The 16,698-nt window shown below is 33.0% G+C and overlaps 1 protein-coding gene across 2 annotated transcripts in view; it reads right to left on the reverse strand.

Moving 5' to 3' along the window:
• Window positions 1–377: 377 nt before the first annotated feature.
• Epac (Exchange protein directly activated by cAMP) overlaps window positions 378–16,698 on the reverse strand; it is a 233,089-nt gene continuing 216,768 nt past the window's right edge. For both annotated transcript variants that reach the window (XM_085958431.1, XM_085958430.1), the window contains exons 9-17: window positions 12,121–12,300; window positions 11,466–11,639; window positions 10,486–10,624; window positions 9,232–9,451; window positions 7,935–8,185; window positions 5,963–6,267; window positions 4,929–5,099; window positions 4,588–4,766; window positions 378–2,885 (exon numbers count right to left, since the gene is read on the reverse strand). In XM_085958431.1, coding sequence (XP_085814557.1) covers window positions 2,761–2,885; window positions 4,588–4,766; window positions 4,929–5,099; window positions 5,963–6,267; window positions 7,935–8,185; window positions 9,232–9,451; window positions 10,486–10,624; window positions 11,466–11,639; window positions 12,121–12,300 — 1,744 coding nt within the window. In that variant the 3' untranslated portion in view covers window positions 378–2,760. The remainder of the gene's footprint in view (window positions 2,886–4,587; window positions 4,767–4,928; window positions 5,100–5,962; window positions 6,268–7,934; window positions 8,186–9,231; window positions 9,452–10,485; window positions 10,625–11,465; window positions 11,640–12,120; window positions 12,301–16,698) is intronic.

The following is a 16,698-nucleotide window of genomic DNA, read 5'->3' on the forward strand; positions in this document are numbered from 1 at the left end:
TGTAAGCACGGTATTGAACCCCGGTGAGATTTAAAAAAAAAAAACGTGACGTATTCTACATGAAAATGCAAAAACACTAGAGGAAACAGCTAGGTGATTAATGTGTTATTTACAAGATAGAATATTATAGATATAATATATTGTTACTATCACGTTAATTATTAATAATTTGATATAATATCTAGACACTACACAGTCTATTTAAATATTATACATTAATTTACTGAGCTTTAATTTACAATACGCCCATGAGTGGGTTTAAGTATTAGCTGGCTTGAGAACGGTTTGTTGTAGAGTGATATCTCAAAAGTGTTTCAAGAATGTAATATGTTACGTAGATCGACACGCATGGTCATTTTTTTTATTTCTTGTATTTTAGACACTCATTCAGCTCTTCTCATAATAATATACTGTTTGGAGTGTTAAACAGTAACAACGAGCAACTGTAAATACACTAATTGTTTTCGTAAGAAGTTCTGCCGAAAATAATTATACGGCCCATGATTTGACGGACTGTGCATATTATGTGTGATCATCAATTGTACAAGAATGAGAGCTTAACACGTTAGATTTGACTTCAGTGGGTAGGACACGTGCAACAGATGGATAGCTGCGAAATATGCCAAGAAGTATATTGCAAAAGTCATAAACGGCGAAAAAGACACCTGAAACCTATAAGGACTGATGGGGTGAGCTTCGATAATGAGGCATGTCCATCATGTCCATCTCGGGATGAATTTTGACTTTGTCGTATTGCTTCACTCACGGCCTGAAGAAGTAATAATATGTGAATTTCCATACATTTTGACCAGTTTGAGAAGATGCATTGAAATTTTATACTCATGTTTCGGTTTAACATATTTGTGTGAATCAATGAGAAACTATAAGCAAAAGTAAATGGTGTTTAGATTTGAATTTAATGGAGGTAAAAATTAGCGGCAACCTGCTAGATTTTGTTAACCACGCCACCCACAACCACCTTAAAAATCTATAATAAATTATTGTGGATATTTTTTTGAAATGTAGCCCCCCAAGCAATCATTTATATGTGTGCATGCCTAGGTATACAGGATTAATTATTATTCTTGGCTTTGGAGGACTATCCCATGTTGGTTCTGATAATTTTATAAGTAAATGAAATAGTAGGTATGTAGTATGCATGTATATGAAATATAACAAATGAATAACCAGTCAAGTATGAAATATAGTAATAAAATTAGTCACTATGATATTTTGGTATGCTGTAAATCCAATATGATGTAGAAAATTTACATTTTTTGAATGGCAGTAGTCAAACATTGTCAAGGTAATATTAAAATTATTTGTCTTGGTAGGGATTGTTGTAAATATTATAAAATCATTTTGTTTAAGTTTAGTTATGGGAAAAACAATTACAGGTAATTAGGATTGTCTGATAGGTATGTAAAAGGCATCATGTGAAATGTTGATGCATGCTAAACACAATTTAGCGCGCACCCAAGATTTCCTCCTCCTCTTTTTCATCTGAATGCACATCTTATACAAGACTGTAGATTGAATGAATAAAAATAGGTATTGCTTTAACTTGACATTTCTTCAATAAATGCCTAAACATTTCGCAATTATAAAAAAGTTAAGGTAACTCCAGATGCCATCTATGAATAAATTTAGTAATGACAACGGAAAACAAAAGTAATGTTGTTAAGAATACAAATTGCAAATGGGCTCTGTTAGTTTTTAAAATTCAGTCAATCTTTTCTACGCCTCACGATATTACTATGGCAGTATCCGAGAGGCCGCAGATTTTTAACGTCACATGTTGAATGTAGAGCAAAGCTCTTACTACAATTGCTATAATACCGATAATTTGTGACTAAGTATGTCATAATTATTCAAACAGATGTCATTGTGTATTTAATTTTTTAGATTATGCAAATTAATTGACAGTGGCTAGTAATTTAAGCTTAAAGTCGAACGAGATGACTCGCGAAATTTGTATATGCGGCTTCATAGAGCGAGAAAACTCGCTGAAGGCATAGAACCGGTTAAATTGTTTTAAAATTAATGTGATTAAAGGTTTTCTGAGTTATGCATTTCAATATATACATACTTATTTAAAGATGTGACTAAGGAGAATCCAAAAATGTAAGTGCAGTGCAAGTTTAGTGAAATTATTTTATGATAAATAAAGTAACACTCAACGGGCATTAAAAAATCAAAAACAAAAATTAAAACTAAACATAGAAAGAAAACTAATCCAAAAAATATATCATAGAAAAAAATGTAAATACATAAGTACCTACCTACTTTAAATCTTCTCACTAATGAAGCACGAAAAATCACTAATATGTCTCTCCTTGTCAATTCGGACTCATTATAGTAGGTATACTTCTAGCCCACAGAATGGGAATTAAGCATTTATTTAAAAAATGTCAAGTCAAAGGTACTGAGTACCTATATAATTTTTAATTATTATTTAAAACAACCTTATCTAGATAGTAAGTAAGTATAAATTTTATATTGTAGATAGGAAGATACATGCTTTTGTGGAAAGAAGATTACAATATTCTTACCTAATTTATTATGATATACCTATTGGAGTTTTCAAACCTTTCTTTATACATTTCCATTAAATGTATGTACACTGACATAAATTACTCACTCGTTTCTTTCATATTATTTTGTAAAGCGAATTGCAGTCAATTTACATAAGATTCTGAAAAACGTTCGGATCTTGGTCCACCTTATAGCTAAAATAAAATAGTACATCATACAACATGTTTACGATCTTCGCGGTTCGAGTTTCTGCGATAAGTTTGTGAGCACCCGTTGATTGTCGATGGCTCTTAAGCACCCGATGTATGCCTTCACTTCTTCGTCGTTTTTCTGAGATGGTGGTTCTAATACTAAAAATAATACAATTGGTTGTTAGTTTGGATGATGACGTGAAGATGAAATAAATCAGATGTTATGATTTAGGATGGGGATGACGAACCAATGACATGAGTGTCATGCGGACCATTTTTGTGACATCCAGGAAAATATAAAAGTTTACTAGTTTTTTATGCATACTTAATTAATCTAAAATAATATACTGTAATTATTATAAACCAACACCAACTTGTTATACTTGTATTTAAACAGATTATACAACAATTTTAATAATATTTTTTACCAAAAATATTATTGGCAATATATGAATACGTGTATTAATTAAGGCGCTAAGTACCAAAATAATAAAAACTGACATTTTTATAGAAAAATATTCTACATACCAACGCCAATAACTTCAACTATAGTCTAAGTGCCTCAAGCAAGTCAAAAAACACAGCAAAATAGTTAAACCTGTCGACGTTGTAAGTCCGTTGGCGTGTTTTATTTATAATGGTGTAAGTAGCACTGCAGTGGTCAACGGCATTCAATATAAAATAGCTGAAGATGGTGTGTTGACACTTGCGAGTTCTTAATACCTAAAATTATAGAAACTGCCGTAATTGCTTCACACTGTAAAACTACATTTTCCAAAAGGTCTGCTTCATGAAATTTTACTGCAATGACTCGGTATTTTGTAACTACAGGCAATACTACTTTTTGGTACTTAGAGCCTTATTTAATACACGTATTCATATTATGTCAGTGAATAAAAAAGTAATATTATTGCAGAATGTTGTCAAGATTGGAACTCATTACTCGATATTATGATTAATTCAATGAAAAAATTAAGACTCTATTTTGACCATCTTTGGGTAAACATAATATGGCTGTGAACAACTATTTTCATCGATGAATTGTTTATAAAGTAGAATATCACTTTGAATTTCCCTAAATTAATTATCTTCAAATGGTTTAAATTTATCATAAACCATGAATAAAAAAATTGACACCACGCAAACAACAAAATATATCTCAATAAATTTAAAAAAAAAAATGATTTGTATTACTTAAGTGTTTGAATTATGGTACTATTTAATCTTTTTTTAGTAAATTTACCGTAAACTATTTTTTTTTATTCTTTAATTAATCTGACACTATTTTTTCCAAAATCTTTGCATATAATTTGACATAGTTGTAGAAAAAAGTTCGCTATCGCTGATTTATATGTACAGCATGGAATGTGTAGAAAAACTCTGCAGTGCTATTAATCATAACTACTATAGATATATCCACGATGGCCGCGTGGCTTAAGCGCCGGCCTATAGAGTCGTGGGTCCCAGGTTCGAATCTTGGGTCTGGCAAGTACACATATTGTTTTTCAATTTGTGTATGAGTCAGAGTATGGAACTAATAGGTTGAGTAAGTGGCTGATATCCATTTCTCATAAAAACAAAATCTGAACTACACCGCGCCGACTCATTTTGAGGTTAACCGATTTTCACAACCTATCAAATAGTACCTACTATAAAATGACAACATCGCGTTTCGCTTACTCTTGAAGAATAAGATGACAGTCAGCAATTTTACGTGTAAACATTTATTATCGCGATAGTTTAAAATACACACTATTGCTGCAAGTAAATTCATGCACGTATACAGGCACAATTAGTCTATTATAAGAGTGTTCTATTATGTTTTGAATAAAGTAATAATAATAAGAATATTGACACTTACCTAAATGCCTACTTCGACAGTATCGAATAGTTCTCATGGTTTGGGCCAACATGTGCATTTTTTCAAAGTTTACTAAACCATTTGTTGAGTTCTTGTTGCCTTCGTGGGTGAATGTCATATCCTTCAGTAAAAGTGGCATAAATGGAACAACTGGTGGTTGCATTTTTGCTACACTCATTCTGCAAAAAAAAGTTAAACAAATCAATATTTTATTTTCATAGATAATCATAATTAATGTAGGACCTAATATCATCATAATTATGTATATATACTAAGTTACTTAATGATTATTAAAATATAATATGAACTGTTCAAAATATTATAGAAAATAAATGTCTTACCGATAAGCTCGGTGATTTCTACTGGGATCTATGAGAGCTTCAAATTCAGTATAAATTTTACAGAACTTCGATGGCAACTTTTCCCACGTCTGGGAGAGACGGCTCACTGCCATATTACTCAGTCCCATTACAATAGCAAAGAATGCATTCAGGTTCTGATATTCCTTACAGCTGAAAATCAAAATTATTATTTTAATAATATTCAGTTCAGTGGGAAAATAAGATCTGGTCTTAAATTGTTTCCGACTCTTGTCCGTTGATTAACATGTTTAATTAAATTAATTAGATACAATTTACCCCATTTTTTTTATCCCCACAAAATCAAATTGCCCCCACTAAAGCGAACATTTTTCTTGGAAAGCATCATGTAATTTCCTCACTAGATGTCTCTAATAAATATTCAATATTAAAAAAAACGACAATGAAAATAAGTGATGATCCAGGATTTAATAATGTATTGAAGAAATATCCAAACTAGATTAGGTACCTAGATATAAATATAAAGAATTTCATGTTATACATATCTTTTCCAGAATTTTAGTTTTATGAACAAAATAAAAGTAGATTATAACTATGAATCATTCAAATTATGAAAATATTTCGATAATATAAAATAATAAGACGGGGTGAAAACTGAATAATCTGAACTGGTTTTGCAAAATTTAATTTTATATCAGCTTTCTTAACTTGTTGGTTTAAATTTTAATTTTAAAAATGTATTTATTTTTCATCTTAGTTCTGTTACGCACTGTCAACTGGTCTTCGGGAATCAGAAAGCATGGTTGCCTGCCGCAACCATGCATGCAAACATTGGTTTTCTGCCTCGTGGCTGCTGACCTGGTTGCCGGAAACCAGTTGACAGTACATATGATGCCTTATTGTTGATTTCGTAATTAAAACAATTTTAAAGATTTTCAGTAAATAATTGTATTTTATTGAATGTTTTCTAAATTCGTCAATAGATGTCCTCAATGATATAAGACAACATTTCATATCAAGGAGTTTACTGATTAGGTATACATTGATGTACTTACTATGCAGCCAGTTTAATCATCTTCCTAAGTATTGTCACTCTTTTGCTCAACGAACTCGACATGAGTATTTCCGTGACAACCCAATATTGAATTTCATTAAATCGCCGCAGAAAGACATCTAAATTGGCAGTGATTTGATCAAAATGGTGCCTTCCAAACGTGTGGTAAATTAATTCGTGCTCATGAACACACCAAAACAGGTCCCAGTCAAAGATTGTAATGAAATATGCTAAGTCCTTTGTGCTGAACGTTTCCATGTCCAATTCTAAGCCTTGCGTTGCAACCTCCTGCTCCGCTAAGCATGTCTGTAAACACAAAAACCAGCATATTCTCAATTTGTTCAACTCAACATTATCATTGGTAAAGCTATATTGTTTAATTTTGCAAGATATGGGTTTCGAACTCGCAGCCCACAGTTTCAGAAGCAGACATTCTGCCACTCATCTATCATGTCACAGAATTATAGACTTTGAAGCTTAGGTCAGTCAATTAGTCAACAAATAAAGCGGTTTGCCCTGAAAGTTTACATCTAGTTTTATTGTTTTATACCTGATGCATGAAAAAATACAATAGATTGAAATGAATTAATGTTGATGTCTGCACAAGAATAAAATTTTATCTAGCATTAAAAATGATTCAATAAGTGATGGATTGAATGACAGATGTTTTTTTTAACAAAGCCAAAAATATTTTGAAGTAACAAATTGACCCGTTAGGACCAAAGAAGCCTATCTCAATTTTTAGTGATTTTAAGTCACGTATGGTAGGTACCTACTAGACATAAAATAATATATTACGTGAAGTAACAAACAGACTTATCAAATAATACAAAAGATAAAAGATGGTTCAATACGCATCTCTTGAAAACACTTATTGTCTTATGAATGACAGTGGAATATGTATAAATTTACTTGTGTTTGGTGTCTCTTATAAAGTAGAGATAATGAGATACATATCTTTGGGCCTAAGAGGCCGAAACTTAACTGATAACTATTCGGTAAGAATTGAGATTAATTGAGTCTTATAGTCCATACGCACATGCGGCAGGCCGCCTCGCGCCACTCGTTTTTTGTATGAAAAGTGCCTGCACTATTATACGCACTACATCTCGGCGGTTTGGCTACCACGGCGGTTGTCCGTACCGCGGAGCGCCACGCACTAGACATTTAGACGGCGGCTGACCGCTTTTCTTAAAAACTTATTCCGATATGGATTTCGACACGGAAAAATTTATACACGATATAGAAAAATGACCTAGCATATTATGGAATATGAAATGTGCCGAATATTTAATTTAATTATTTAAAAAAAAAAAATATATTAAATGAGAACTAATGAACGAGAAGAACCTAAAATGAACGCCCAAATATTTTATTTCTGAAATAAATATTAAATGAGTGTACTAACAAACAAGGAGGGGAATAAAACATTTAAATCTCCGATAAGTTTTATTTTATAACTATTCTCAGTTTATTCACCCCTCCTTCAAGTGTCCTAGTTCCAAAACTGTTCAGACAATTATTTCTTATTTGATCTATCTGGGTTCTCAAACATCCTGAGCTAGCTAACAGAACTCCAAGATAAGTCACATTCATTTTGAAACTGACTGCGGCAAGCCGCTAACGTAACCGCTGTCCCCTTCGGTCAGCCGCCTTACGGATAACCGCGAATACAACCGTGACCCGCGGTTAGCCGCTAGTGCGTATGAGTCCTAGAGAATAATACTATTATAGACAAAGATAGTCCATCTATATGCAAAAACCCCTTGTGCAACGGAAAGCTAATAATGTTTAAAAGATAGTTCAAAAAATTGTGACCCAAGCAATGAATAGCAAGGACATATCTGTGAGGACACTCAAAAGATGGCTAAATGATTTTAGAGTGTTCAGAATCTTCAATTACAAGGAAACGACTGAGAACAGATCCAGGAAAAGATATAACCGTTTGACTAAGACAAATAAAATATATTTACCAATGCATCCAAATGATCTTTCGGAGCTACGAAGATTCTTCCATTCAAACTGAGACTGGTCGGAATGCTGATATCTTTGTCGTTAATTGGCATCCTTTCTCCTGTTGACTTGACTTCAACGAGAACTAATTCGTCAGTCGGACGCATTTTGAGCTTATCAGCTGCGCTTACTTTTATTGTCTCCGCGTTTGTGTTTACAGGAAACTTAAGTGTGCAGTATGTGTGGTCAGCGCAGTAGACTCTGAATATAACTGCAATAAAAAATGTCACATTTATAACACAGAATATCAGCTATAAGATTGCTAGTATTATATTATATTAATAACATATCTATAAACATACAAATTATAGGTATGTTATTTAATGTTGTGAGAACAAATACTCATAATAATAATTTCATAATGTCACAGAAACTATCGAGCTTTGTAGAAAAGAGGATTGTCAATTTGTTTAAAAATATACTCAATATAAAAATAGAAGTCAAAGTGGTATTATGTATTAAGAATACAACACTAGATGAAATGAAATTTACTTTGTATAAATTATTATCATTGAAACTAGAAAGAATATGTTATTTTGCACTAGGTTTTACTGACACCTGTTTGCCAATCAGTAAAGCTTTTTGTAATCTGTGGAACTCCTAAGTTAGAATTAGTAATCACGAGCTTCAAATTTTGATCTCAGGGAAATTGGTGATATTTTTGCATGTTAGTACATTACATTACATGTACACATTTGCGGTTTTATTTTGGGATATTTTGAATGTGTGATAAGACTCAATTAAAACAAAATGGCCCAATCATGTCAAACATTTTTTGCCTTGCATTAATTACTGATCTAACATTAAATTATGGTAAAATATTAGAACATATTTATCAAAATAAAAAGTAACACGATGTGCGTCATAATCTTATCATAAACCTGTGGAAAGTACTATATTATTACATTATATTTAATAAACATAATATAAATATTTTGGTTAGGTCTTAAAAGGAATGGAAAGATAAAACTATCATACCTTGTCACTAAGATATCATAGAGACAGAACCTAAATACATATATGAAAGCAGAATTTCACTGCAGATTCATTTGTAGCAAACATACTTTTGAGTTCCAAGCTTCTTAAACTCACTTGCCAGGGTTGAACTGAAATATAAACACTATGAATCTCTCTAGGCGTAGTCCAAAATCTTTAGAATTACCAATTGTCAGAGAGTACTAATTAATTATAAGAAATCTTTCATTCCTGATTTTGATTTCAATCAAAAGGTTGGTATCGTATTGTAGCTATACTTACTTTCATCATCTGGATGTATAACATTCCTCGTCTCCGTGGTCGTTCCAGCGAAGAGACTGATCGGTTGCCCGCAAGGTGGTAACTTCCACTTCTGCCCTGAGTGAAGACTTTTCTCTTCTTGCCGCCTCCTCAACTGAGACATCACATGGTGCATCAGGCTGGCCTGCTCCTCGAGGCAACTCCACTGGACACAATCTGCTTCTACTTCACCAGCCAGCTCCTAAGAATTTTTATAATAGGTATTAAAATAATACATCAATTAAATAATTTATTATAAGGTATTGTCTTTTGTTGTTTGGCTAATACCTAATAAACATAATTATGTGAAGAACAGAGATATTATCAATTGTTCAATGTTTGATATCATTCTAAATATTTGTTTAACTTCTTTTAATAACAACCCTTAGATATTATTAATATTATCATCAAAATTCATCCATATACTCATTGTATAAAAGCTTCGCCATAGATACTTCACGGAATTTGGAAAGGTTACTATACACCCTGTCGTTAATAAGAGCTGATTTATAATTTATATATTGATTTTTCTCACCGTTTAATTAATTTATTGCTAAACGACAGTAATTAAACTTTGGTATTTAAAACAAATTAATGTAATCAATAGCGATGTATTAAAACAATATAGAGATCAAATATTATATATAATATATTGGTTGGGCCAATTATGGTGGCCCTCATTTCTTTCTTCCCTTCTACCTCAAATCCTCAGTATTGTCGCAAGACCAAGCACACCGCAGTTATGAGTTAGTAGTCGACCGATTATTAATATAAAACGTCAGTCATTCATCAACCGCGCGCGTACAAAGACTTACAACCCAAATTATCTCTGAACATCAAGTGCCGCACACCAGGTGACTCAATAAACAATACCGTGAGAGTGATAGTGCAACCAGACTACGGAGAAAGATCATCAACAGCATGAAAGGTCAGTGCCTGGCATCCTAACGTTACCGCCCCCCTCCCCAGTATCCACATCCACCATCACGATCATTCCACCAATCAATTACACGATTTTTATTTGTGCGCGCCTGGGAAAATATAAAATGTGTCTCCTCCCCTAACGAGTATTAGAATCAAATAGTTTTATAAAATAATACTTAGCACATCAATTTCTTGAACTTTGAGATTATATAAAATCTTCCTTTGCCAATATAATTAATGTTTGTTAAGACAAAGATTAAGTATCATCTCTGGCAAGTCTCAAAGGTGTAAGCTGTAAGTAGACATTCGTACCTCAAGAAATTCACTGGCTGACTGATCATCAGAGACGGCTTGACGGTTTGTGCTGATCCACGTGTAGACGAATTGCACCACTCTCCTTTTGCACGCGAGAACAAACTCTTGGTCCTGGTTTGTAGAGTCTATCCGATAAGTGATTGTTATATTAAGGAGAATACAAATTTTAAAAAAAAGTAATAAGCTTAACCTTTGACTATTTTAATATTATATTTTGTTAAGATAAATAAGGCTTGAGCAAGAACTTTAACTAAGTGCTCTATTTAAAATCAAATTCTATTGTGTGGTGCAGAATCATGGACATTAAAGCAGTGAGCAATAACTTTTGCTTTTACTCAAAAGCTTTTGAGGTAGGTATCCTTAAGAAATCATGGAAACAAAGAATAGGTTTAAAACCCGCAAGAATCTTTTTCGTACTCTTCTGCAACATCTTCTTGGTTATGCTTCTAGGCGCTGTTGTCGACTAAAGCCATAATAAATATGTGAGTGTTCGATACCTGCACATTTTTTCGAAAGTACTATATTATATTTTGATCTTATTTTCATCCAAGGAAAGAGTTCGGCGACTGGCTGACAAGCATTTGTCGTAGAGTCTATTATATATTAGAAGCTAAAATTGTAATTTTATTGTTTTTCTGTTAATTTTAGATACTTATAGTATATAGTCACACTTCAGAGGAAAAATGAATAATGCGAAGATTAAAATAATGCTAGCTAATATTTGTTAAGAGAAAGAGGAAGATTATCTTTTCCTATTTTGCTTAATTTATTACAATAATTCTTACCAATGTAAACTTTAATAATATGTTCACTATAAATGATATGAGAATGTACTTCATCCAACACCGGTTATGGAAGAAACGTTATTCCAGGATTAAAAACTAAATAAGGGAAGTCGCAATGCTATTATAGCAGTAATACCACTGTGATAATATGGTACTGCTACATTTTAAAAATTAAGCCCAGTTAAAGGATATTATTTGGACAGCTCAACAATAAGTCGACTGGTCGGCATGAAGACGATATGAGTCAAAAGGAAGTCGTCCAGGAAAGGATCCGTCGCAGCAGCTCGGTCATCCCCACGTCCATCCAACCTCGTCTCTAGCAGATGCTCCATCATCTTTTCTGGAGTTCCTGCCATGACAGTGTATCTGAAATAAAAGAAGAATATTGATTAACATGATATTAAATAAATGTACCTACCATAAAAATCAGTTAAATACATTTATAGCTTATTGGTTGTTAAAGAAACTCTTTATTAATATTAGATAATATATTAGACTATTTAGATAATAATATTTAATCATATTGTCTACTCAATTTATATTGAGCGATTACTAATTGTAATTTATTTCAAAGTATAAAATTATTAAAAGGTGGCAATCGAGTTTCAATTTTTTTTGCTTTCGGTGTGTTTTTTCAAGATAATCGAAAGCTTTCGACCCTTTCGTACTTCACTTCTGACCTTGTAAAGACTGTGAAAGCAATCCTAATACAATAAAATGATTGAATAATATCCTTAAAAAAAATGATTGCAAAAAGTCTCTGAAATAGGTACATACTTACACTCTTTCAACACTAGACACAGAAACAGTATTCCAAATTGAATTGAATGAAAATGTATGTACATACTTGAAATGAGAAAACGTCTGTTTGATCGCAGAGCTGATCTTTTCCAGGACTAAGACATCCTCCCCATGCTCCTTGAGGCGAACAGTATTGGCTTCAACTCCTCGCAGCACTCTGTTGAAATCATCCTTATCCACTCGCAGGAAGTGACAATTGCTTTCTCTCAGGACTATTGTGGCAGCTCTGAAAAGGAGAACGAGCAATTTGATTTTAAAAAATCCAGGGCTTCGAAACGTTTTTTTTTTTTCATTTCGGTTTTCGTTCCGGTTCAAATAAAATATATATATATATCGGTTCGGTTCCGGTTTTCGTACCGAAAAAATAACGGTTTTTCCGGTTTTGGATTCAGCTCCGAGTGATTAATTTTTAAATGTTTCGAAGATCCAATTACGTAAGACATGTTGCGCCTACGATAACTGAGCGGTAACTGAATAATTGGGGAGTAAGATTATGTACGGAACCGAAAAAATCGAGTTATTTTTTTCGGTTCGGTTCTGGTATTCGGTTAATTTCCGGTTCAAAGCCCTGTAAAAAATGCATTGATTTTGATTCCTGAACGAAGTGCTGGCTAGTGCAATAAACATAATCTATTCATAAAACGACATATAAACGACTAGAAATTTCTAAACTTTATTGTTATTCGATTCTTCAGATTTCATGGGTTTGTTAACATTGCCAATATGTTTTTAGAATATTGTTGGAAACATTCTCCATAATAATAGAGTGATAGGTATACTTATCTGCTTATTCATCCGAATAATGGAACATATAGTGATTTTGATACGTTGAGTTTCTGTTTTCATTGTACTATAAGATTTTATAATACTTGTACTTGTAAGTATTCGTTGTGTAAGTTTATTTATAGAGAAAACCTATGTATTCAAAAATATTCAAAATTCTTTGGTTTAACATTTCAGTGCGAAAATAATTTGAAATGTACGTAATGGTATTGATAAGTAATTAAAGTAAAGCAAACAAGTTAGCTGTAATTAATAACATAGCATCAACCAATTTAAGATGATATTTTAATAAATTTTATCACAGCAAACGAATAATGTAAATGAAAATAGACACGAGATAACCAAGAGATTACTAAATTTAGTATGAAATTAATTATCTTACAGCTATTGTTATAACTTATAAGCTTCTGCTGGAATCTTTTAATCCATAACCTGACGCCAGAGACATTTCTGTCTAATGAAATGGCAAAATGGCGAAAGTAACACAATGCTAATCTTTATTAAGAGACTGAATACATATAGCAATCATAATCACATTCGCAATATAATGATTAATATCTTACACGTGTAGCAAACCGCTTAAGTAATAATTAAATTTAAATTCTAACATAGTTAGGTACCGAAATATGAAACTCCGTTCACTAAAACCGATCTTTGTGGAAATACAAAACTCATGTAAATCCAGTGATACACCAAATAGTCAATGTTTAGTATTATCAGTCGACATTAGTTAATAATTATGAATTAAAATTATTTAAAAAAGATTTTTTTATCGTATTTACATATTTTTAATACCAATTCTTCTTCATATTATCTTCTAATCTAAAATCAACTTATATTTGAATCATCCGGTTAATTCAGTTATTGTTAGTTCAATATCTTTCATGAGGATACAATCCCCGTGAGGATACAATACCGAGTAGTCCCAGAAGTACCCGACCTGACGTATATGTGGCAGTTGTTGTTTGCAAATAATGACCATGCTAGAAAGTACCAACCTTATAAAGCTTAAGTTTGAAGTTTTACGACGCTACGTTGTTCAGTAATTGTTTGTCAGCCATCAACAGTCAACACTATCAGTGAATTTGTAAACATGGAGAAAATTGGTCATCTTTATGTGATACAATACTTTCATTTGAAAGGCTTCAGTCCAACCAATATGAAAGCGGCGCTAGATTCTACTTTGGGGGTGTCTGCTCCTTTGTTTACAATAGTAAAATATTGGGTGGCTGAGTTTAAACGAGGCCGGACAAGCTACCAAGACGAACATCGCAGTGGTCGACCAAATGAGGTGACCACGCCAGAAATGATGACGAAAATCCACAAAATGGTATTGGATGAACGTCGACTGAAATTGCGCGAGCTAGCAGACATGGTAGGCATTTCAAAAAGTGCTGTACATCAGATATTGACTGAAAATTTAGACATGAGAAAGCTGTGCGCAATATGGAATGCAATGGAACAAAAACATCATCGTGAGGATGTGTCAATTGAGTGTTTGGCGAAATTTCACAGCAATAAAGATGATTTTTTGCATCTATTCATAACCATGGATGAAACATGGGTACATCACTTCACACCGAACGACGTCGAAGGAACAATCAAAACAATGGACTGAAAGGGGAGAATCGGCTCCAAAGAAGGCAAAGACAGTTCTATCTGCAGGCAAGGTCATGGCGTCAGTTTTTTGGGATGCGGGTGGGGTAATTTTCATTAATTATCTTCAAAAAGGAAAATCAATCAACGGCGTGTATTATACAAACTTATTGCAGCGCTTGAGTGATGAAATCAAGAAAAAACAACCGCATTTGGCGAAAAAGAAAGTTTAGTTCCATCAGGACAATGCACCAGTTCACACATCCGTTATCGCGATGGCCAAAATCAATGAGTTAATGTTCGAATTGCTTCCTCACGCACCCTATTTGCCAGATTTAGCCCCCTCGGATTATTTTCTGTTTCCAAACTTGAAAAAATGGCTCAGTGGTAAAAGATTTGCCAACAATGAAGAGGTGGAGTCTGCGGTTGATGGCTATATTGAGGAGCTCGGCGATTCTCACTATAAACAGGGTATCGAATCTATTGAAAATCGCTGGGAAAAGTGTATCGACCTAAAAGGAAACTAGGTAGAGAAATAAAGATTTTTTTCCCCAAATTTTTTGTGCCTTCTTTGTTAGGTCGGGTACTTCTGGGACTACCCTCGTATTTATGTAATTTTATCAAAACCTGAGTGTTTGTGGTTGTTCAAAATTACTAACGACCACCTTGTACGAAAAAGCAAGGACATGGTTATTAATAATAATATAAAAAAAAAACTTCGAACGGCGGCTCTTCTGATGATATCTGTTTATGTAATAAGGGATCTTCCAATAGTAAGATATTTCCTTCAAAGCCTCCATTTTCCAATCATTTTTTCTACAGCGGTAATAGGGAAATGCCTTTTTGGTGATACTAGTAAATGCAATAAGGTTTGATCGTTATTATTTATTATTTGTTTTACCTATAAAATGATACTGGCATTTCTATACATTCTTACAGCCATTCTTACAGTTATAATACCATCTCGATCGCACCCCTTTCTTTCACATCTCTTTATCACAATTGAGTATGTCTCTCTTTGTTGCATAATATACTTTTAGATCTATGTCTTTTGTTTGTAGTGGAATGCGACGTTCTGTTTGTAATGTGCATTATTACAATTATTTATGACAGATAAATTAAATCTGACGATATCAACCAATTATACGTATTTATTGGATAATGCTATCGATTTTGAAAATAACAATATTTTAATTAGACGTAATATTGATGTTTCTAAGAATAGCCAAAATATGACGATGACAAAGTGCATATTAACTAAAATATTTACAGTTTAATGGACTGGGTAGCCTAAGTGCTCGGCCGTGGTGATTTGGCGGGCGCGGCGCGGCGGCGTCTTGCGAAACTCAAACGTATAACCATGTGTATTATGCCCCAAAAAAGACACTGTCTACGACCATTTTACACACGGTTATACGTTTGAGTTTCGCAAGACGCCGCCGCACCGCCCCCGCGCGACCACTACGTTCTTGCACTAAGGTGTCACTATAGTAGCGGGTTAAATTAGTTCACTAATAATTAATTCTAAAACGGTGATCCATTGCTTTGACCGTTAATGGCTTGTCTTCTCAATTTAAAAGCTTGGCCAAATGATATTATTATTCTTATTCGAAAACATTATTTTTTGAAGATTTTCGTAGGTATTAATTAAGTGTTGTGCCTTTGTTTTTTTTCATTTAGGTATATTAATTTTAAGGTATATATGCACTGAGATACATGGCTTGAAATGGACCGGAACGCACCGGAGCGCCGTTCCTGTTCGTGAAATCGGTAAAATTATCGTTCCGTCTCATGAAATAAATAATTTGACCGTCTGAGCTGGATAATCCATATAATAGAAAATCTAACACACTTATTTTTATGAAAAAAAAACACATATACTTTGATAAATTTACTATGTAAAAATCTTCAGAAAGCTGTCGAGCGCTCCGGTTCGTAAATTTTTCCATTTCGAGCGCTGCTGGGATATCATATGCAGTTCACTTAACCAACTCGTTTTTCAACGGTAAGTAATAATAATCATTACCATAGTAATATAAGTTTATTCTCAAAGCATAACATATTATCATTTAACACCTTTCCAAGATTCACAATAATTAATTTATATATCTAAATTACAAAACGTTTGTATAAATGTCGTGCCTAAAATATTTTAATACCTAACTACTTAATTATTATTAGGTATTTGTAGCTGAATTATTATTGTTCTACCAGAAGCTGGAAAAGTTTTAATTACTTAGTTTTA

Source organism: Rhyacophila brunnea, unplaced genomic scaffold (assembly GCF_057557595.1).
Source record: "Rhyacophila brunnea isolate RB1 unplaced genomic scaffold, BYU_Rbru_1.0 scaffold_7, whole genome shotgun sequence".
In the NCBI taxonomy this organism is placed as follows: Eukaryota; Metazoa; Arthropoda; class Insecta; order Trichoptera; family Rhyacophilidae; genus Rhyacophila; species Rhyacophila brunnea.